The 23,314-nt window shown below is 41.4% G+C and overlaps 1 protein-coding gene across 2 annotated transcripts in view; it reads left to right on the top strand.

Annotated features, from left to right (window-relative positions):
- LOC102876243 (interleukin-12 receptor subunit beta-2-like) overlaps positions 1-23,314 on the top strand; it is a 143,274-nt gene that overhangs the window by 109,863 nt on the left and 10,097 nt on the right. Inside the window, exons 10-14 of one of the 2 annotated variants that reach the window (XM_006879779.1) lie at positions 2,523-2,621; positions 2,710-2,868; positions 15,596-15,733; positions 18,085-18,175; positions 21,532-21,631. In XM_006879779.1, the coding sequence (XP_006879841.1) occupies positions 2,523-2,621; positions 2,710-2,868; positions 15,596-15,733; positions 18,085-18,175; positions 21,532-21,631 (587 nt within the window). The remainder of the gene's footprint in view (positions 1-2,522; positions 2,622-2,709; positions 2,869-15,595; positions 15,734-18,084; positions 18,176-21,531; positions 21,632-23,314) is intronic. The other variant, XM_006879780.1, reaches the window with a different exon arrangement.

Consider the following 23,314-nt stretch of genomic DNA (forward strand, 5'->3'; position numbering starts at 1 on the left):
AGGATTACTATTGCATTTGGCTAAAGTAAGAAGCTTCAGAAGCTATTGTCATTTGGTGTTTCCTTTTGCCCACATTTAAGGAATTCTGATAGCTTAGTGCATGATGAGAAAGATGGGTCATCTCCTACCATAAGAATTTATAGTCTTGGTAACCCAATGGATGGTTGCTATGAGTCCAAACTGGCCCACTGGCCCCTGGCAGTGGATTTGAGTTTTCACCTACAATTAGTAAGTAAAATTAACTTCCTCAAGAAAACCACCTAAGAGCTGGTTCCTTTTTGATGTAGGAAACAGAGGCTTTGCCTGGAAAGGTGTATATGTATGTATGGGAGTGACAGGAGCCGGGTGGTCTTACAGCCTCCTTTAATGGTGGGTCTTTCACAAGAAACAGCCCACGGCTTCTGAAGCAGCACTTCCCAGTGTCTCTCCCTTTACACTCTTACTTCGGCCAATTGGAAGGAAATAATTTGTCTAAAGAGTTCATCTACCTCCCCAAAACCTTGACATGGCACAATGGGTGGCTGGTTACTTCTACGCCTAGGCAAACACCAGATAGTATAAGCAGAAAGTTACCTTAGTAGCATAGCAGTGAAATGAGATTCCGTATTCTGTGCTGTCTTTGAGCTTTTGGGTCTGAATGTCATCCGTGAAGTCTCTTTGGATTACAGGCCTGAGAGGAGTCTTTACAATCATATCACTTAGTCCAGGAACACAAATTGGATCCGACACATTCATCACCCACCATGGCTTGTGTTTTTATCTCATCATGGTCTCTTCTGACATTACTGGTTGCAGATCTGAGGCTTATGTGCCTCTACTTGCTGGAATATTTAAAGAATACCAATGTTTGTAGAAATAATAAATTATTCTTACCAGAAACAGTAAAGCCTTGTCAGTATAGGGAACGAGATTTACATATGGACAGGGTATTAGTATTGTGAGTTGATCACATGATACCATAGTTACACAACCTCCTAAAAATTTTTACTGTTATCAAGCCAGTTCTGACTCATAAGACCCTTCATCAGATTTCTGAAGCTTTAAATCATTACAGAAGGAGGCTGCCTACCTTTCTTATGAGAAACAGCTAGGGAAGTAAATCTGAACCTCTAAACTTTGGCTTAACAGCCCAACAGGTAATGCACTACACCATGCTGTTGTTGTTACTATTCTATGCCATCGAGTCACTTGCAACTCTTAATGACCCTATATACAACAGCCCTGAACCTTACTTTACCTTGAGCCAATTTCATTGTCTCTGATACACCTACCTCCATTAGCCCAATCACTGACTCAATCCATCTCATCTAGGGTCTGCCTCTCTTGTGCTGTCCTCCTACCCTTCCAAGCATGATATCCCTCTCCAAAGACTTGTCCCTCCTTGCAACGTGTCCAAAGTATGTCAGAAGAAGCTTCAAAATCCTTGCCTCCAAGGAGTAGCCTGGTTTTACCCTCTCCAGGACGAACCTGTTTGTTCTCCTGGTGTTCTGTGGTATAGTCAATACTTTTCCTCAGCACCACAGCTCAAAGGCATAAATCTACTTCTGTCATCTCTAGTATTGTCCAGCTCTCTGATGCACAGCAAGTAATTATGGAGACCAGGGCCTTGATCAGGTGCACCTTACTAAGGATTGTTTCTCTTCTCTCACTTCTCTTCAAATTATCTTGAATTTAAAGCTATATCATGAGCAGCATGAGTAAGATCCTTTTCTTCATAGGGAAAAAAAATGTGAGATTTATGGAAATAAGGAGCTTTGTGAGTAAAGAGTGACTTGGAGTAAGCTATATGACCACCAGAAGATTGCAGTATTAGTTTTAGAATGCTAGGAAAAAAAGATAGCCAAGATATTCCAGATGCTGTGCTGCAGATAGAATTTCCTTGGTGTCTTCCAGAACTGGAAGACTGACACACCAGAGCTCTACCTACTGGGGAAAGGGGGAAGGGGGCCACCGGGTCAGCTGCGGTGAGAGGGCCCTGGTTAGTCCTACCTAACGTACAATCTGGTACAGCTCTGTCAGACCCCAGTACACATTTGCAAGATTTTTACAGCTGGTCAAGCTGTGTGCTGTCAAATGACAACGCCACTTTTCTGTAAGCAGCAAAGGATGCACTTGTACAATTCAAAGTTGGTTTTGTTTGTTTGCTTCCTTGAAGATTAATTTTGTTTCAGAAGCATGCACAGTGTCTGTATGTTTATATTAAAATCCATGTTGGGACTTGAATACCTTTTGTGTTCCTTCTGAATTGCAATGACCTTGTTTGCTTGTATCAGAAGCACGTTTGTTCTGTTGTGTTTAGTTTTACTTCATACTTAGGAGCCGGGAGCGGGGACATCCAGAAGCTAGTGTCATGGCAGATAAGATGCTGCAATGTGTACCTTAGGCCACTGCTTCTGCCTTGAACTACCTTCAAACAAAGGGAAGGCATGAAGCACTGTCAAGGAGGTTATATCAGATAGTAAAATGAATGTCGTTACCAACCATGCCACATCTGTTATAATAAGAAATCTCTTTTCTTGCAGAGAACATAAAACCCTACACCTGTTATAAAATCCGTGTACATGCGCTGTTAGGGGACAAGACAGGATGCAACTCCACTCTGCGTGACACTCAGCACCGAGGTGAGCTTTCGGACCTTTTGCCACATTTTACTTCAGTTCAATGATTTTTATTTGAGGATAATTAAAGATTTTTGTGTTCTACTTATAGCACCCCTGAAAGGCCCCCATATTAGTGAAATTACAGAGGAAAAGGGAGGCGTTTTGATTTCATGGAACAAAATTCCAGCCCAGGAGCAAATGGGCTGCATCCTGCATTACAGGATCTACTGGAAGGAACAGGACTCGGAGTCTCAGCCTCGGTTCTGTGGTATGTGTGAGAACCAGATGCTTAGGCTATTGGCATTTGGTTCTTCAGTCACCTCCAACACAGGGCAACCCCACGTACAACACACTGAAACCTTGTCTTGTCAGCTTCACAATTTCCACAGTGCTTAAGCCCATCTCTGCAGTCGCTGTTCAGTCCGTCTCACTGAGGCTCTTCCTCTCACTGAGGGTCTTCCTCCATTTAGCCAGCCCTCTACCTTTCCACACATCATATTCTCTTCCCAGCACTGGTCCCTCTGGACAACACGTCCAAAGTATGTAAAATGAAGTCTCACACTCTTTGCGGCTAAAGAGCACTCCAGCTACACTTCCAGATAGACTTGCTTGTCCTTTTGGCAGTCCATGGACACTCAGTACTCTGCCGGACCCACAATTCAAAGGCATCAGTTTCTTCTTCAGTCTCCTTAGTCATTGGCCAACGTTGACATGAATACGAATCAACTGAAAAGACTATGGCTTGAGTCAGGGGCATTTTTGGCTTTGAAGTGAAGTGCTTACTCGTAAGCACTTTCAAGAGGCCATGGCAGGAGCTTTACCCAGATGTCAGGAAAACACATAAAGCATGTGTGTGTGCACCCAAAGAGGTTCTTAATATTTTCAAAATTATTTTAGTTTAAAAAAAAATTTCTACATACCTATAATGAAGCATTGTTGGTTCAGGGATAGAATTCAGACCTGAGTCTGAATGCACTCATAGGTTGCTGCCTTCTATCTTTTCTGGTGGCTTCCTTGTTGCCATGATGTTCAACAGATTTTAGAAGAGTTTAAAGACGAGGAAGAAAGGCCTGGTGACCTTCTGCTGGAAAATCAGTCCATGAAAATGCTGAAGCACAACAGTCCATTCCAAAACTGATTATGGGAATGATACAGACTCAGGCAGTATTTTCTTCCATTGACCCAAAGACTAACTTGATGATAGCTAACAACAACCACCTTGTGTTGTTGTTATTGTGTACCATCGAGTCAGACCCAACCCAAAGCTGACCCTCTGGTGGGTTTTCAGAGACAGTTAATCGCACAGGAGGAGATTGTCCATCCTTCTCCTGCGGAGCAGCTGGTTGTCTTGAACCACGTACCTTTGGGATTGCAGCGCAGCTCCTTGCCAGTAGGCCACCCAAGCTCCCTAGTTACTGAATATGCTACATGGCAAACAAATTGCTAAGAATAGGGAAGTGGAAAACATGGACTAGGCTCAAGCTGCTTAATGAGAAAGACTCATGTTTCAAAATGCAGTAAAGGCACTTAAATACTGTATAGTTTAGGGGGTTCAAAAGTAGTGTATTTGTAAAATTCTTAAATTCTTACATTTGTAAATGCTACCAAAGCAGCATCTTTTCTCCCCATAGTGATAAAACACAATACAATTTAAGTAACTCCTTTTTGTTGTTGTTCTTGTTAGATGACGTCCCACCGACTCTAATTCATAGTCTCTCGAAAGATTGAAACCCTGCTTGATCCTGTGCCATCCCCACAATCTCTGTTGTGCTTAAACCCATTGTCGCAGTCACTGTGCGAGTCCACCTTGTTGAGGACCCATCTCTCCTCTCCTCTGACCCTCCACTCTTGCAAGCATGATGTCCTTTCCCAAGACCTGGCTTCTCTTGACGACATGCCTGAAGATGGGTGCATTGGCTAAACAAAGTCTCACCATCCTTGCTGCTAAGGAACATCCTGGATGCACTTCTCCCAAAACAGGTGTATTTGTCCTTTTGGCAGTGCATGGTATATTCAGTATTCTTCACCAGTACCAATACAAAGGCAGCGAGTCTTCAGTCTTATTCATTGTCCAAGTTTCATATACATATAAAGCCACTGAAGTGACTACAGCTTGAATCAGCTGTGACCTAGTCTCTAAGCTGATATCCTTGCTCTTTTGTATTCCAAATAAGTCCTTGTCCGTGTTGTTGTTGTTGATTGCCTTTAAGACTTGCCCAATGCCAATGCATAAGTAATCCGTATGACTGGTAACTACCATATCTCAAAGACTAAAGAAAATAAACTCAATTCTGGCTGGAGTTTTATCTCAAATGATCTCAAGGATCACTCATTCGTGTAATAGCCCCAAGTCACTTGCCAGATCTGATGTTCTAACTTTGATTTTTGCAAAGCTTCACCCTCACCCATCCCCCAGCAGTTCAATTTTCCCTTTCTGGAAAGTGGCTGACATTGTTTTCAGGAACGTTTATGATAAACAATATTTTAGCCTTCAAATGAGTTATTAGATCTCCGAAGAAAGTAGCAAAACCACTCTGAGCAGTAGATGCAGAGAACTGCCTGCCAGGGTTTTTGTTGTTTTGTTTTGGTTTTTTTACCCAGGAAACGTATATAAGTAGTAGTTGGATGTGGTAAAAACAGTAAGACAATTCCAAAAGTTATGTAACAATAAGCCTTCCTTCCTCCACTCTTAGGTCTACACTCCTCACAGGTAACCACTGTTAGTCATTCCTTGTATTTTCTTTCAAAAAATAACAACAGTACTGTGCATTCAAACATATAATTGGGTGCTTATTCTATATTCTGAATTGCACCTTGCTTTCATCTCACAATAGTACATTCTGAAGATCTGTACACGTCTGTCTGTCTGGATTTGCTAGTTTGCTTTTTCAACTCCGTATCATTCCATTTAAGAGTTTTACAATCCGTCATGTATTCAACTAGACCACATTGGTGAACAAGGGATACTGAACAGAAATGCTTCACACTGGACATGTCAGGTAACGTTGTTGTTGTGTGCCCACAAGTTGGAACCAACTCATTGCTGACCCTCCAGAGAATTTTTAAAGGGAGGCAGGAGTGGTTTCTACTTCCTAAACCACATGCCTCTGGAAATTTTATGGACTTGGAGAAGCAATGATAGCTATAGAAAGGCATTCGGTCTTTTGTTCATATATTTGCTATGAGTCGACCTCAACTCGACAGCAATCAACAACAAAAACCACAACTTAAATGACATGAGCGGAGATTGCTCATCTTTCTTCCTTCAGTGTAGCTGGTGAATTCGAACTATGTCCGAGTTGGCAGCACAACTCTTTACCCATGATGCCACCAGAGCTCTGAAATCTATGCCAAGAAGAAAATAATGAATCAACAGCTTCTTGAGCTGTTTGAAAAGACTCGTAGTGGTGCAGTGGTTAAGCATTTAATTGTGGGCCATGTGGGACCGAAACCCACCAGTGAGTCCTGGGAAGGAGATGCAGTAGTCTGCCTCTGTAAAGCTTTCCAATCTCGGGAACCCTTGGCGGCCGTTCCCCTCTCTTCTGTGTGGCTGCTGAGTTGGCATTGACTCAACAGCAAGGAGTTTAGGCTTGGAATTGGATCATTTGGAATTCTTCATATGAAATTTGCTCAAAAAAGAATTTTCTTTTTGGCAGAGTTTAAATAGAGATGCCTATTTACAACCAGAAAGACGAACATATTCCCTTGCTTTCTGAAGTAGCTTCTGTTCATGTTAAAGAAAATACTTTCTTTATTTTGCCACAAATCCAATTAATCTAAAACTTACATAAGGATATTTTTAAACGAGTTTAAAAAGAGGGACAAAAACTCATAGCCCTATTTTAAACCTGTTTCTATTGTATTTCCATTTAATTTGTTTAGATCTTATTGAGTTCACCATCTAGTGAGGGAGATGGAAAAGTACAGAAATGTGATGAAGTGTGATAATCAAGAACTGACAACTACCCATTGCATCTGGCAAGCAGACGTCATTGATGAATGCGCTGGGCAGTGTCCTGAGAATGGCAGGGACACTAGGCTGAAGGGGAGGGAGAAAGGTGCCAGGAGAGGCACACACATGCCAGGGGAAGACGGAGCTCCTGGGAAGCAGGGGCCATCTCACTAGTTCACTGCCATGGATGAATTAGCCATAGTACTGATGACACACACATGAAAGAGGTGCATTAGTGCTACCTGATCAAGAGAGAAGTGTTAAATAGAGCACCAAGGAGTCTCTGATTGGTGCAAACAGTGGGGGATCTAGTCCCAATGAAAAGGTTAGTGGTTTGAACCTCCTAAAAGAACCTTGAAAGACAGGCCTGCTAATGGGCTTTCAAAGGTTACAGCTTTGAAAATTCCTTGGCGTTTTCAAAACCTTATATGTGAGATCTCCGTAAGTTAGGATCAATTCAACAGTGAACAACTAGACATTTGCACTTTATAGGTTCTACAGGCGAGTCTGATGCCCAGTTTTCCCTCTGGGATTTGTTGGCACTGTTGTGTGCTTCAGTGGCAAGCTGCATTTCTCTACTGGAGCACACAGACTTTGCTACTACTTGATTGTCTTCTCCAACAGACTGTAAACACTGTGCGGGCTGAAGCCATGGCAGGTTTGCTCATCACTGTCTCCCTGTACCTGAAGTAGGGCCAGGCCTATGGTAGGTGGTTAATCAATACTGTTGAATAACAAATGATTAATTCTGCCAAGTCCCTGGGTAGTGCCACTGGTTTATCAGGTTAGCTGCTAACCAAAGATTATTGGTCAAGTACACTCAGAAGCATCATGAAAGAAAGACCTGGCTTTTCCACTAAAAACAAACAAACCAACCAGCCACTGAAAATCCAATGAAACACAGTTCTACTCTAATATACACGGACACCCTTGAGTCAGAATGGCAGTTGGTTTTTTGCTTGGATTTGGTGGTTTTGAATAAAGCTCCCACTTTTTGTCAAAACACTGGAGATTGTTAGATGAAAAAAATCATTTCAATGTAACAATGATGCTATATTTTTTTTCCTGACACCATTCACTAGGCCTTCATTTCCACAGCATTTTATCCTAAAGCGGTGCCTTTGTCATTTAATCACACTGAGCCTAAAGTCTCTGCATGGCCTTCTTTATCTCTGCCAGAGATCAAAGCCCAGATGGAGGCATCAGGACCAGTTTTTCCTGTTTGACTTCTTTCTTTCATTGATCAGCTAGCTCTGTGTGGCCAGATACTGTCATCCCCTCAACTGTTCACCCTGTAGAGCCTCTCTCTCTCTCTCTCCCCCCACCGCCCCCCACAGCTGAGGATGCTCCTGGATGCTTTGCTGCAGCAAGAAGAGCAGAAAGTCTCACTAAAATTAATTTTTTAATCCTCGGCCTTAGGGAGTCAAGGAAGGAAGTTTTTTAGTTCAGTCCTATAGCTTAAGTCTGTGTAAGCAATTTCATCAGGCTAAAGTAGGCTTGGGAATTTTCCACAAGGTACTTTTCTCAACAGGATGGAAAATGTGAGAATCCTCTGACGCTCACAACTGTTAAGTGATGTGGGCTTGGGCTCAGCTCCTTTGGCGAGAATGGAGATCACATTAATGGGCTCCACCTTGTTGCGAATCGGAGTGTAAGCTGAGACAGGATAGTGTAAGCTTCCTGCCATCAAGAACTGTTGGAGATGGAGTCCGTGATTTTATATACTTGATGTCTTGCTCAGAGCAGGTGCTCAGTCAAAGGCTTGTGAATCAGGAAAGACATCCCACAAACGAGTGAATCATCTGATTCTCCCTGGGCTTTGTGAGCCAGCTTACGACGTTTTGTGCTGAACTCCAAGGAGCCCTGGGGGTGCAGGGGTTAAAGAACTCAGCGCTTTGAGTTTTCATCTCCAGCTGAGGAAGCTGACCAAGGTCTGGCCTCAATACTGCTGCCCCTCCTGGCTTGTGAGCTTCCCTTGAAAACCCATGCCCAGCAGATCACTGGAGGAAAAGATTGTTTATTTACTAACTGCTACCATCACTCAAGCTTCATCCAGGAGATAAATAGCCTCAACACACTGCTCAAAAAAAGAAAATCTTCCCTGCTGAGAGCTGCAGGATATTGAAAGCATAAGAGATGTGGTGCTGTCTGCAAGAATGAACGGAGTCGAAGAACCTTTGCTGGGATGAGTAATGATTTCGTGTCCATTCAAGCAGATCCATCATGTTAAGCTCTCTAAGCTCAGTACTCAAATTGACAAAAAGAGAAGTGCAAAATCAGAATCAACAAACTCTGTTTAAATGCTCATTGCCATTAATTGCTAAAGTTGTTGTTGTTGTTATGTGACATTGAGTTGCTTGCGACTCATAGCGACCCTATATACAAGAGCTCTATACGCTCTTCTATCCTGTGCCAACCTAGCTATCTCAAACACACTTGTTCCCACCTCTCCAGTCACAGAATCGATCCATCTCACCAAAGGTCTTTCTCTCCTTCGCCACCCCTCTACTCTGCCAAACATGATGTCCCTCTCCAAGGACCAGTCCCTCCTTGCAACATGCCCAAAAGATGTCAGACAAAGCTTCAGAATCCTTGACTCCAGGGAACATTCTGGCTTCACCCTCTCCAGGACAAACCTGTTTGTTCTCCTAAAAGTCCATGGTATATTCAACACTCTTTTCCAGCACCACAGCTCGAAGGCATCAGTTCCCTTTCTATCAACCCTATTCACTGTCCAACTCTCTGATGCATAGCACGTAATTGCGCAAACTATAGCCTCGATCAGGTGCACCTTAGTCTCCAGCCTGACATCATTGCTCTTCAGTACTCTTGAGAGATCCCTCACAGCCGACTTTCCCAATGCAATTCGTCTCTTGATTTCCTGGATGCTGTTACCAAGAGTGTTGACTGTGGAGCCAAGTAAATTAAAACTGTTGACTATCTCAATCTCTTCACCATCCATACTGATGCTGCCAATTGGCCCAGTGGTGAGAATCTTTGTTTTCTTGATGTTGAGCTTCAGTCATATAGGAGGCTGTAGTCCTTGATCTTCTGCAGCAAGCGCTTCAGGTCCTCCTCAATTTCAGCAAGCAGAGTTGTGTCTTCTGCATAATGCAGGTTGTTGATGATTCTTCCACCAATCCTGATGCCACATTCCTCTTCGTATAGCCCAGCGTCTCAGATGATCTGTTCTGCATACAGATTGAAAAGGTATGGAGACAGAATACATCCCTGACAAACCCCCTTCTTGATTTTGAACCATGTAGTGTCTCCTTGCTCTGTTCTGACAACTGCCTCTTGGTCCAAGTATAGGTTTCTCATTAGCACAATCAAATGTTCTGGGATTCCCATTCTTCTCAGAGTCAGCCACAGCTTATTGTGATCCACACAGTCAAAAGCCTTTGCATAGTCAATGAAGCACAGATAGACATTCTTCTGGTATTCTTTGCTTTCTGCTAAGATCCATCTAACAGTAGCTATAATATCCCTAGTACCACAACTTCTTCTAAATCCAGCCTGCACATCTGGCTGTTCTCTGTTGACATATTGTTCCAAACGTTTTTGGATAATTTTCAGCAGAATCTTGCTTGTATGTGATATCAATGATATTGTTCGGTAATTTCCACACTCTGTTGGGTCACCTTTCTTTGGAATGGGAAAGTTAGCTATCTTAAAAATTCCATTCCCTGAAAACATTTTTTTATTCCCTTCATACACCCTCAAATCAGGAATTTTCAAATATACTTGACAAATGCATAGAAAATTACAGTTATAGGAAATGAAAGTTTACTATAACGGAATCATTTCTAAAGGAAAATTATAAAAATTCTCTCAAAAGATTTCAGAACCACCACACCCAGTGGCATCCAGTGGATCACGACTCTGACTGACTTGATAGAACAGAGCAGACGTGCCTCTCAGAGGCTTCAGTTTTGTAACTCTTACAGAGGGAACTTCCTGTGGCATAGTCCTTAGCAAGATGCACTGCTGAAATAAAAGGTCACCCCCGTCTGGTGGTTCAAATTCACCAACGGCTTTAAGGGAGAAAGATGGTTAATCTCCTAGGTGATTTAAGACCTGGGAAATCTGCCTGAGAGTCAGCTATGAGTCGGCTCCAGTTCAGCAACAGTGAAGTAAGCTCTGAATTGAATCTTTACAGAGCAGGGGCAGACTCCTGCATCTGTCTCCGTTGGAGGAGCTGATGGATTCAAACTGCTCACTTTTCAGTTAGCAGTTGAGTGCTTTTAACCACTGCACCATAATGACTGTATTCAAAAGACTTTACCCAAGAGAAGATAGTTTTTAATTTGTCTGAAGAGCTATGGAATGTCTAGAGTCTATTAAAAGAGACCTAGTGACATAGTAGATGACATTTTGCACCGCTGGCAAAGGGTCAGTAGTTCAAACCATCAGTCAATCTGAAGGGGAAATATGGGAAGACTTATGCCTTAAAGATTTGCAACATTGGAAACTCAGTAGGTTACCATATGTTGAAATGAACTTGATAGCAATAAATTTGGTTTTTATTTTAACTAGGTCATCATTCTTGGGAGGGTAGAGGGACAGCACAGGAGAGGAAGATCCTGGATGAGATGGATTGACTCAGTGACTAGGGTACTAGGCGTAAGTGTGTCAGAGACAATAAGATTGGCTCAGGATAGAGCAGGGCTCAGAGCTATTGTACATAGGATCACTATGAGTTGCAAGCGACTCGATGGCACATAACAACAACAACAACAAATAAAGCCTTTCACATGAACACAATTAAATGTTCTGGGATTCCCATTGTTCTTAATGTCAGCCATAACCTGTTATGATCCACACAGTCAAATTGCCTTTGCATAGTCAATGAAGCATAAATTGACATTCTTTTGGCATTTATCCAGGCTTCATCTGACATCAGCAATGATATCCTTGATGCCACAACCTCTTCTAAAGCTCACTTGAATGTCTGGAAGTTCCCTGTCAATGAACTATCCTAGCAATTTTTGTTGTTGTTGTTTAAAAGATATTTTATTGCTCAGGATAAGTTTTTTGTCTTATTTTGTGTATGCTGATTGGGTGGTCTTCAGCAATATTTTGCTTGCATATGATATTAATAATATTGTTCAACAATTTCCACCTTCTGCTGAATCACCTTTCTTGGGAATGGGAACAAATATCGATCTCTTCCAATCAGTGGTACAGACAGCTATTCTCCAAGTATCCCAGTAGAGACTGGTGAGCCCGTTCGGGGTGCTTCTGTCAGTTCAAACACATCACTTGGCATCCAATTGATTCCTGGTGCCTTATTTGTGAGTGCCGTTTGCACTTCTGTCTTCATTTCTGTTGGTTCTTTCTCTTGTTCTTCCTCAAATTTTTCAGTGTCAATCAGTTTTTTTGGTATAGTGACTTGCGGTATTCCTTCTTTTTTTCCCCTTCATTTCTGGACCATTCAAGATTTTGTCCATAGCATCTGTCAGTATTGCAACTTGAGGGTTGAATTTGTGTTTTAGTTCTTTCAGCTTGAGAAATACCAAACAAGGTCTTGCCTTTTCATTCTGACTCCGCTCTCTGCACATTTCATTATAATGTTTTTCTTTATATTCTTGATCTGTCCTTTTCTTAAAGCTTATGTCCAAATGAAACAGAACACTGCATTGTTTAAAATCAGGAAGTGTGGGTATCAGGGATGTATCCTTTCTTTTGAATGTATACCCATTCAATCTATATGCTAAGCAAATAATTTGTGAAACTAGACTCTATGAAAAGCAGTGTGGCATCTGGATTGGAGGAAGACTCATTAACAACATGAATTATGTAGATGAAACAACCTTGCTTGCTGAAAGTGTGGTTGTTGTTGTTGTTATGTGCCATCGAATCACTTGCGACTCATAGCGACCCTATGTACAACAGCCGTAAACTCTGCTCTAAACTGTGCCAATCGCACTGTCTCTGACACTCCCATCCCAATTATCCCAGTCACCGAATCAGTCCACCTCATAGAGGGCCTTCCTCTTCTGCGCTGTCCCTCCACCCTCCCAAGCATGATGTCCCTCTCCAAGGACCGGTCTCTCCTCACAACATGTCCAAAGTATGTTAGATGGAGCCTCAGAATCCTTGCCTCCAAGGAGCCACCCGGTTTAACCCTTTCCAGGACAAATTTGTTTGTTTTCCTAGCAGTCCATGGTATTCTCAATACTCTTTTCCAGCGCCACAGCTCAAAGGCATCAATTCTCCTTTTATCCTCCTTGGTCATTGTCCAACTCTCTGATGCACAACAAGTGATTGCGAAGACCATAGCCTGTATCAGACGCACCTTAGTCTCCAGAGAGACACCATTGCTCTTCAGTACTTTGGAGAGGTCCCTAACAGCAGACTTTCCCATGGCAATGCGCCTTTTAATTTCCTGGCTGCTGGTGCCAAGACTGTTGACTATGGAGCCAAGCAAACTAAAGCTGTGTACAATCTCAATCTCTTCACCATCCACCCTGATGCTGCCAATTGGTCCAGTGATGAGAATCTAAGGACTTGAAATGCTTGCTGTAGAAGATCAAGGACTAAATAAAGCTTTTGGTATGGATTATATCTCAAAATCAAGAAAACAAAGCTTTCACCACTGGGCCAATAGGCAGCATCATGATAGGTGAAGAAAGGATTGAAACTCTCAATTATTTGATCATGTGTGGATCAACAATCAACACTGTTGGTAGCAGCAGTTAGGAGATCAAATGACTTATTACATTGGGCAAGTCTGCTATCGGAACCCTCTCCAAAGTGCTGAGGAAAAATAATGTTAGTTAAAAGACTAAGATGTGTGCTTAATTTATGTCCTTGTCTTTTCAATCACGTAAGCATCTGAGAGCTGGAAAATCAATAAGGATGGTGTTGTTGTTGTTATTATGTCTGTCAAGTTGCCTGCAATTCATAGTGCCCCTATTCACAAAACCACTGAACCCAGTCCTATCTTAAGCCAATCTCACTATCTCTAATGTACCTGCCTCCATAACCACAGTTACTGTCAATTTATCTTATCCAAGGTCTTCCTCTACTGCATTGTCCCTCCACCCTTCCAAGCATCATGTCCTTCTGCAAGGATTGGTCTCTCCTGGCAACATGCCCAAAGTATGTGAGGTTGAGCTTCAAAATCCTTGCTTCCAATGAACAGACTGGTTTCACCTTCTCCAAGACAGATCTGTTTGTTCTTTTGGCCATATGTTCAACACTCTTCTCCAGCACCACAACTCAAAGGCATCAGTTATTCTTCTACCATTCTTAGTCACTGCCCACCTCTCTGATGCATAGGAAGCAATTGCAAAGACCATGTCCTGGATCAGGAGCACCTTAGCCTCTAGACTAGCATTGTGGCTTTTAAGCACCCTGGAGAGGTCCCTGACAGCAGTTTTTCCTAATGCAATTAACCTTTTGACTTCCTGACTGCTATTGTCAAGAATGTTGATTGTGGAATTGAGCAAGCTGAAACTATTTACAATTTCAATTTCTTTTCCATCTATCATGGTGCTGCCAATTGGTCCAGTGATGAGGATCTTTGTCTTCTTGATGTTGAGTTTCAACATCAAGTTTCCATATTAAAGATTTCAGTCCTTGAGCTTCTTCAGCAAACACTTTAGGTCCTCCTCAGTTTCACCAAGCAAAGTTGTGTCATCTGCATAGCACAGGTTGTTAAAGAATCTTTCTCCAATCCTGATGCCACATTCCTCCTCATAAAGTCTAGCCTCACAGTACATCAACAGAGAAGTGCAAGCTGGATTTAGAAGAGTTCATGGCGCTAGGGACATCATAGCCCATGTCAGATGGATCTTGGCTTAAAGCAGTGAGTACTAAAGGAATGTCTATCTATGTTTCATTGACTATGCAAAATCATCTGACTGTGCATCACAACAAATCATGGCTAACATTGAGAAGAGTGGAATCACAGAAAACTTAACTGTGCTCGTGCAAAACCTAAACTTAGACCAGGAAACAACGGTTAAACAGAGCAGGGCAACAGTACATGGTTCAAAATCAGGAAAGGAGTGTGTCAGGAATGCATCCTGTCTCCATATCTTTTCAATTTATATGCAGAACAGATCATTTGGGAGGCTGGACTTGATGAGGCAGAATAAGGGCGACAGAAGAAGAAATGATGCGATTCTGTTGTGATGCTGGAGAAGTGTACTGAATATCCCATGGACTGCCAAAAGAACAAACAGATATATCTTGGGAGAAGTGCAGCCAGTCTACTCCTTAGAGGCAAAGCTGGCAAAGATTCATCTCTCACATTTTTTATATATTGCTAGGAGAGGCTATTCCTTGGAGAGGGGCATTGTGCTTGGAAAAGTAGAGCGTCACTGAAAGAGAAGAAGACCTCCAACAAGACAGAGTGACACAGTGACTGCAGCAATAGACTCAGTGTGTTAGAGATGATGAGGATTGTAGAGGATAGGACAGGGTTTAGATCTATTGTTCATAAGATTACTGTGAACCGTACTTGATTCAACAATGTCTAACAACAATTAAAACTACAATAACATTTTGGTGGTTTCATGGTAGAGTTGCGCTGCCAACCCAAAGGCATGTGGTTCAAATCCACCATGGGGTACTTCATCCTATGAGATTTACTGCCTCTGAAAACCCATTGCAGGGTCATCTATGAGTCAATTCCAACCTGACCCTGATGATACACAATATAAAAAGCATTAACATTTTGCTATGGTGATATAGTCCATAGGGAGTTGTCATGCCACACTTCCAAAGGCCACACTTCTCTGGCATTCTTATTCACCAGCAGCTTTTCCAAAGAAGGATGGGAAGTCTCCATCTAAGATTTAGAGCCTTGGGAACATGGTGAAGGGTTAGCTATGAGTCAGTTCCTACTTGATAGCAGTGAACAAATTAGCTTTAAATACTGCAGAATGAGAGGTTTTTAGAATAGCAATGCAATGCACTTGGTTTTTCCTTTTCAAATTACAGGAAGGATTAAAAATAAAAATGAATAAAAGCCTGCAGTCAAGCATTTTCTTAAATATGTGCCTTTCTTCCTTTGTCTTTATTCTCCTACTAGTAATTCCCTATACAATATCCGAAAATTCACACTCCATAAACAGTCTGCAGCCCAGAGTGACATACGTCCTGTGGATGACAGCTCTAACAGCTGCTGGTGAGAGCCCCAGAGGAAATGAGAAGGAATTCTGCCTGCAAGGTAACAGACCACCCGTAGAGGTGCAAGCCCACCCTGGATTCCAATTGTGTACTCCCACCACATTTAACATAGAGATGATCGGATTTTCTTTAACTCACTAATTACTTTCTTGCTGCTACATGTCTGTTTTTTCTGGTGTGTTTTTTGGTCCCTGGACAGTGTTAACATGTTTAAAGAGTGTGTCTACTTATTTTCTAAATCTCCCTGGAAATGTTTCCAAATCACCTCCATATTTTCTTCATGATTCACTTCTACAACAGACCCCCATGTCTAACTGACTCCAGTATGGTAGACTAATGCCTGTTTCCTTCTATCCCCAAGTCCTAGAGCAGGGCCCACTACATGCTCATAAAATGTTTAATGAGTGATGAGACAAACACTAACACAACAGAAGCAATTGCACTGCAGGTGGTTATAACACACCAGTCATTGTGTCAAGTACTATGCACACTTTTGATCATTTCATCCTTCTAACCACCATGTAAAGTGTCTGGCCTTGCTGCTAGGCAGGCAATAGAAAATGAAAAAAAAAAAAAAAAAATGGAGGGAAAATTACACCTTTTCACAAATGAAGGAACCAAGGTACAGGAAGATTACCCGAGGTCACAGAAGTGTTAATTGGCAAAACTGGTCATCAAGCTGAGATTCCAGTTATATAAATCAAATTAACTGAGTATATGACTAAGTGACACAGCCGCCGTGGGCTCCCCTCCTGTGGCTAAGTTAGCACTGTTCTCTTTGGCAAAGCTGGCATGCATCTGTTCCAAGAAGCAAACAAATGCTCTTACTTGGTGACATGGAGCATCAGGTTGATCCCCCAGGATCTTGCTCTATGCTGGGTCTATGCCGGAGAAACTGGCTCGCTCTTTCCATCTTCTTCTCAGTACCCCTGAAGGTTAATTTGTGAGCAAGTAATGAGAATTAATAACATAGCTTCTTTTGCAAGTGGTCCTCCAAACATGTCCCATCGGACCAGGAATGAAAGTAGATGCTGAAAAATGTCACGTTCTTCTAATTGTAAGGGCGTTAACAAGGCTGCCTTCATTAACTCCCCAGTCAACACGCCTCTTACATGGGTTAACTGGTTTTAGATCCTCCCTTACTACACCCCCTCTCCCAGATACTCTATTCAACAAGAAGAATCGTTCTATAAGAACGTCCTAATATTCCCCTTCTTGCTGTAATGCCTAGCAATTCCCCAAAGGCCTTCAAGCTGGACTTCAAACTCCATAGTTACCAGGCCCTACATGAGCTGGCTTTGTCCCCAGTCACAGACCCCATCATTCTGTGCACTAACACAATAACACTTTCCTGCTGTATTCCTTCCATGCCTCTGGGTAGTCTTCTTTTCTAGTCTGCCCTTCCCAAGCCTGTCCACTTAGCTGACTCCTCTCCATTTGCCATCTCTACACGTCCGGCATTGTCTTTTGGGAGGTCTTTCAGACGTGCTCATGAGGCAGTTTCCCATGCTGTTCTCCGCTGCACTGCATTTCTCATGTCTGATTTCACATGTATTCTCTGGTATTACAGTTTATGGATTATGTGTTTACACATCTGTCTCCTACTCTTTTTGTGACTTCTCAAGCTAGAAGAGCCTAATTTCTATTCATCTTTGTATCCCAGCCAGCACCTGACTGGACTGAGTACGTATCCAGTAAATATTGGATGAATTAATGATGGATTACAATAAGTAGCAAACTGTAGTAGCTCTTTTCACAGAAAGGAGCAAGAATAACTTCTAAGACCTTAGTTAGATAGAAGATCTCTCTTCAGTGGTTTGATAAAGTTAATAGTTACTATTTCTGGAGGGCTTCCTAAGTTCAGGTGTTCTGTGTGCCTTAAATACGCCATCTCCCACCCTCACGACTCCCCACAAGGCAGACATCACCATTCATGTTTTGTTTTGGTGTGTTGTTTGGTTTTTTTTTTAATTTTTGTGTGCGTGTACCGTCAAATCAGATCTAACTGCCCCTCCTTCCCCAGCAGAGCATCTGGTGGATTCGAACCGTGCACCTCTGGGATTGTAGTTGCAGCTCCTTGCCACTAGGCATTCATGTTTTTTAGACCATGAAACTAAAGTCCAAAGATTGCCCATCAGTTAGACTAGAACTCAGAGCTCTCAACTCACAACCAGTGTTTTGAATACTACATCCCATTTTCTTCAATCCCTCCTCACTGAGAGCCACCGAATGATCACCCTTAGGACCACTGAATGGACATAAGTTAGTTGGCCTACTTCCTGAATCCAGCCACCTGGAAACTGTGGACAGGGTTCAGGGGTTCACGCAAAACTCAATATTTTGAAATGCTCATTGACAAGAACTCAGTCTCAGGATCTGCTAACTTTCTAGGTAAAACCAATTGGAATGTGTTTGTGGCACCAAGCATTTGTATCGCTGTCATCCTCGTGGGCATGTTCTCAAGGCATTCCTTCCGGCAAAAGTGAGTTGGTTACACTTGCCAGTATGGTAAATATACACTTTTAAACAATAATAGCCCCTGGTAAGGGTCAGAGAAATGAACACTTTCATGTATTGCTCTTGGGAAAGTAAATTTATTCAACCTCCCCCTGCAAACAAAAGGTTTTATAATTTTACACCTTTAGACCTAGCAATTCTTCAGGAAAAATGTATTCTATGTATATTATAGATATATGCAGATAAATATATTATAGGTAGATATATGCAGATATATGTCATATATGTTCACTGAAATATTGTTCATGAAAGAAAATATTAGAACTTGAATGTCCAATTATTTTGGATTGCTTTAATAAACAATAACAAATACCCTGTTATAGCAATTAAGTGGAATATAAAGATATTTGCTGTGATGTGTTGTTTGAAAAAAAAAAAAAAAGAATAATAAAGTGAGTTGTAAAACAAAAGGATTTTGTTTAAAAAGTATATATATACACTACCCATGCGCTTACAAAGGGTCTGTTAGCTAGCAGTAAGTGGGCTGCATATAAGAGCCAAGTTCACTTTAAAATGGTCTAAACTAGCTAACAGTTTCTCACTTAAATAAAAGAAGTAAGTTCTGTTAAAGGGCTAATGTGCTAGTTTCACAGTCACCGTGCTGACACTGGCCTCCATCCTCAAGTTTACCTCATGGTCTAATGGCTACAGAAACTGCAACTATGGAAAGAAAAGAAAGGTGCCAGTATTTCCCTTAAGAAGTCTTCAAGAAGTTATTTATGACTTTTGGTTGCATCTTATTGTCCAGTATTTGAGGAGGCAAGGGAAGCGTAAAATGTGTTCTTTTAACTGGGCTCATTTTCACCTCCAAAGTCAGGGTTCTTTTCCTAAGGAAGAAATAAAAATGGGTATTGGGAGGAATTCTGGCTCTTGGTCTCAAGGATGGGTCTTTGGGTGGCACAAATTGCATCTGATACTAAGTCCTAGGTTGACAGTTTAAACTCACCCAAAGGTACCTTGTTATCTGATTCTATAAAGATTATTGAAAAGCAAAGCAAAGTGAAAAAAAAAAACCAACCTATGAAGTAGTTCTACTTTTAAAGGCATGGGCTTGCTATAAGTTGGAATCAACTCAACAGTAAAGCATATATTTAGTTGGTTATTTTTTGTCCCAAGAAAATACACCAAAATGTCAATGATGATTACAACAGGGATAAGTTAATAAACTATTTTAGATAGATTTAACTGCATTTGCAAAGATTCCTGTAGTAAAAATGAGTTCTTTCATAAGCAAAATATTTATCTCTGTTTTTAATGAGTTAGCTGTTTTTCAAATGCTTTTTAAGATAACAGACCAGGTCATACATATTAAACAAGCCCAAAGTCATTCATCTGGTCTTTGAATTTCTCTAAAATAGTCCAGATTTAGTGAAAGCCCATTATATGACAGCTGCTTCAAAAAACAACTCTATCTGGTTAGATATTTAAAACTATAACTCAAAAGCAGTCCGCCAAGAACACATGCGTCCCCCTCTGGGTATGAATTAGTAGTAGTTAGGATGAGGGTTAAGATGCTATAACAAAGAGACATCAAAGTTGCAGTGGCTTAAATAAAACAGATGTTTCCTTCCTGTGTAATAAATAGTTCTAAAAAAAGTCATCCCGCTTTGGCGGCAACTCAGCTGCACACATTCATTTGTTGTTTTTAAGTGTTGTCGAGTTGTAACAAACTCACAGTTGTCTCTCTAGTGCCTTTTCCGAGGCTGTACATAGCATAAGAGAAGATGGTCCATCTTTTTCCCAAGGAGCAGCTGGTGGATTTGAACTTGCCTTTGGGTCAGTAGCATGACTCCTTACCTCTACCAGCACTCCCGACACATTCATTTAGAGATCCAGTTTCTTTTGTTGCGCCATAAATAGGGTGGCATAAATAGGGTCCTCATCACCATGTCCTATACTAGATGACAGGTCCCTCTGCTCTTACACATACATTTGGAGAGAAATGTGTCCTATGACTATGTTTCTGGCTTCAAGAGTCTCCAATTCATTTTTACTTTTCTTGTTAGAAGCACAAATCATAGCGACCCTAAGACAAAAGTTCTGAAGCTTCTTCTTTCCTGTCGCATCCTCACCATCTCTGACACACTCAATCCCATTGCTGCAGTCACTGTGTCAATCCACCTGGTTGAGGGTCTTCCTCTTTTTTGCCATCTCTCCACCTTTCAAAGCATGTTATCTTACTTCAAGAATAGCCTCTCCTAGCAACATGGCCAAAGTATGTCATCATCTTTGCCTCCAAGGAACACTCTATAATATGTGTAATAATAACAAGAGTTGTAATAATAACAAGAGCTGTAATAATAACAAGAGCTGTAATAATAACAAGAGCTGTAATAATAACAAGAGCTATAATAAATGTAATATTAGCAAGTAATGTATAAATTTACAAGAGCTTATTGCTATTCTTAAATATCAAATTCCAATACTGGTCTTGAGTTTTTAACAGATAGAGATGTTCAAATATTTAAGTCAAAAGCATTTATAAGAAACATTTTTAGAACTTTTTTCCTTCCACATTACAAAAGCTATGTAGTGCCTTACATGTTGGGCTGTGCTAACCAAAAGGTGTGGTTCAAATCCAGTCTCCTCCAGTAGAAGTTTACAGCCTCAGAAACCCAGTGAAGGCTGGCTATCAGTCAGAACTGGCTCCACAGCAGTGGGTTTGGTTTTTGCGGTTTTTATATTCATTTCAAGATATTTTCAAAGACTCACAGAAAGGACCTATATGTCCTCCTATAACTAATCATAGTGTTGCGAACAGCTTGGAGTTATTTCCTTAAGATATTTTTTTGTCTTCTTTTACATAGTATATTCCAACTATGTATACTATATTTGTTTGTTGTTTTGTTTTGCTTAACTTTTAGCACAATCATTTCTCTGCCATTATAAACACTTTGTAAACACCCCCCCCACACACACACACACATTCTAAATAGATAAACAGTAAGTCTCCCTATGACAGGGCCATCTCTCATCTCTTCTATCCATAACATGTGGAACTGTGATAGTCCATATCTAAGGGTTCAATCAATGAAAGAGTTGAATGAATGAGTGGTGCCAGCTAAACACTACAAGGAGTGAAAGTTCCACAGTTTATTTAGCAAATCCCAAGTGACTATACTACAACTTTCTATGTCAAGTAAACGACTCTAGCCTTGGAGAATTCATCGTCTGTCTCCGTTAGTATCTTTTTTAGTCTCCTTGGTGTTTATATTTTATTTATTTGCATACAGAAACAAGAACTATAGCATTAATAATCTGCGTTTGCATGCCAGCCATACATATTTAACCAGATATCCTTTTTAAAAAAAAAATCTGCAGGTTATTTCTTCTCCTGTCCGCCCTCAGGCCTCAGTGGTGCAGCAGAGAAATTCCAGATCCAGCTAATAGTACTTGGGCTAAAAAATATCTCATTGTGGAGGTAATGTATAAAATTTCAGTGCCTAATGGATGGGGTGATAAATGGATACACCAAGTTCATCCTTCTAGTTGGAAGGGGTCTTGCCAAAGTTGCTCCCCTGCAGCAGCTGCTGGATTCAAACCACCTGTCTTTGGGTTGGCAGCGTAACTCCTTACTCCAAAGCCATCAGAGCTCCTTCTTAATGATCTAGTGCTTTCATAACAAAAGTAGACAGATTTAACAAACAGAAATGTATTCCTCCACAGGGTAGGAAGTTAGAAGTCTGGATCCAGAGCTCCAGCTTTAAGGGAAGCCTTTTTCTCTCTGTTGACTCTGAGGAATGTTTCTTGTCTCTTTTAATACCTGTGAGTTCAGTGTCCCTTTAACATCTCCATTGTGTCTGGTCACCTCTCTTCTTTGTGCTAAGTGCCTTCTGCTCTCTACTCCTCCCTTTAATCTCTTCTGTATTTTACAACCTAATCCTGGAAAGCTATCCTCCCTCATTAACATAATTGCCACTAATCCTGCCTCATTATCAAAGAAGTGCAGATTTACAATACATAGGATAATTACATCAGATCACAAAATGGCCAAGTTGGCACGCATTTTTAACATGATTCAGTTCACAACAAAAGGCAGCCTGAGTCCTTGGGTAAGCTGAAGTCACCTCTGCTAAATCATTGTCTGAGTCATCTTACGAGCAGCACATGCACGGGTAGCTTCTGATGTTTGTGATCCATAGCTTTTTGTTTCTCTCTATACAGACACACTTCTCTCCATTATAGACACTTTTAGTTCTATCTCATTCTTTGATACAGTTGTATAATGTCTTGTTGTATTAATATATTCATATTTTTAAACTTGTACATTATTGTCCTCAATTTTTTTCTTTAAGGCAAGTATTTTGCCATTTACTAAGCACCAGCCTGAGTATTGTTTCTTCCAAATTCAAGAGAATTGAAGCTTTGCGGTGACGCTCCCAATTCTGGCAGAGCACGGAACAGATAAACAGAGCCCAGGCAGACTATTTTGGTTTTGGCTGGGAGCCAGGAAGCCATTCCGTTCTGCAAGGAAAGGGTTTTAGAGAAGGTCACGCAGGAGGCGAATAAGAGGGCTGAAGGTAAAGGAAGAGAAGGGGCTGCTGCAATGCAGTCTGAGGGGATAGGAATGTGCTCGGAAGGGAAGGCAAAATGCTCCATCTCTGGAAGAAGGGGCTGTAAGACGAAGGGAGCTTAGGAAAGGACAAAAATGGATGCATTTAAAGGCAGGAACCCAAGGGAGAAACTGTATCCTTCCCATTGCTCGAGGCCTTGGCAGCCTCAGTCCCTTCTTCTCAGACCTCAAAGTCCTTCTCTTCCAAGATTCTTCTCTTCAGTTACGCAGTAATTTCTGTAATTTGCAAATCCCCAAGCCAGAAGCCAGTGTAGTCCCAGATATGTCTGTCCCAGAAAACATTTCAGTCAGGGAAACTTGTGGCTTTGGGATTAAACTTGGATGCAAACCTTGCCTCTGCCATTTAATACATGTATGACCCATGGGCAACTTGCTCAAGTTTCATCTCTTGTGAAATATAAACTGGCAATAGTTATCCTGTATACCATTGAGAGGTTTAAAACAATAAGTCCTATAAAGGTGATAAAAGGCAAAACTGGCTCACTCTCTTCCCAGGAAATCTCATCATTCTCTCTTAAGAAGGGTCCCCTC

Source organism: Elephantulus edwardii, unplaced genomic scaffold (genome assembly GCF_000299155.1).
Source record: "Elephantulus edwardii isolate Elephantulus edwardi_28Jun2011 unplaced genomic scaffold, EleEdw1.0 scaffold00005, whole genome shotgun sequence".
Classification (NCBI taxonomy): domain Eukaryota; kingdom Metazoa; phylum Chordata; class Mammalia; order Macroscelidea; family Macroscelididae; genus Elephantulus; species Elephantulus edwardii.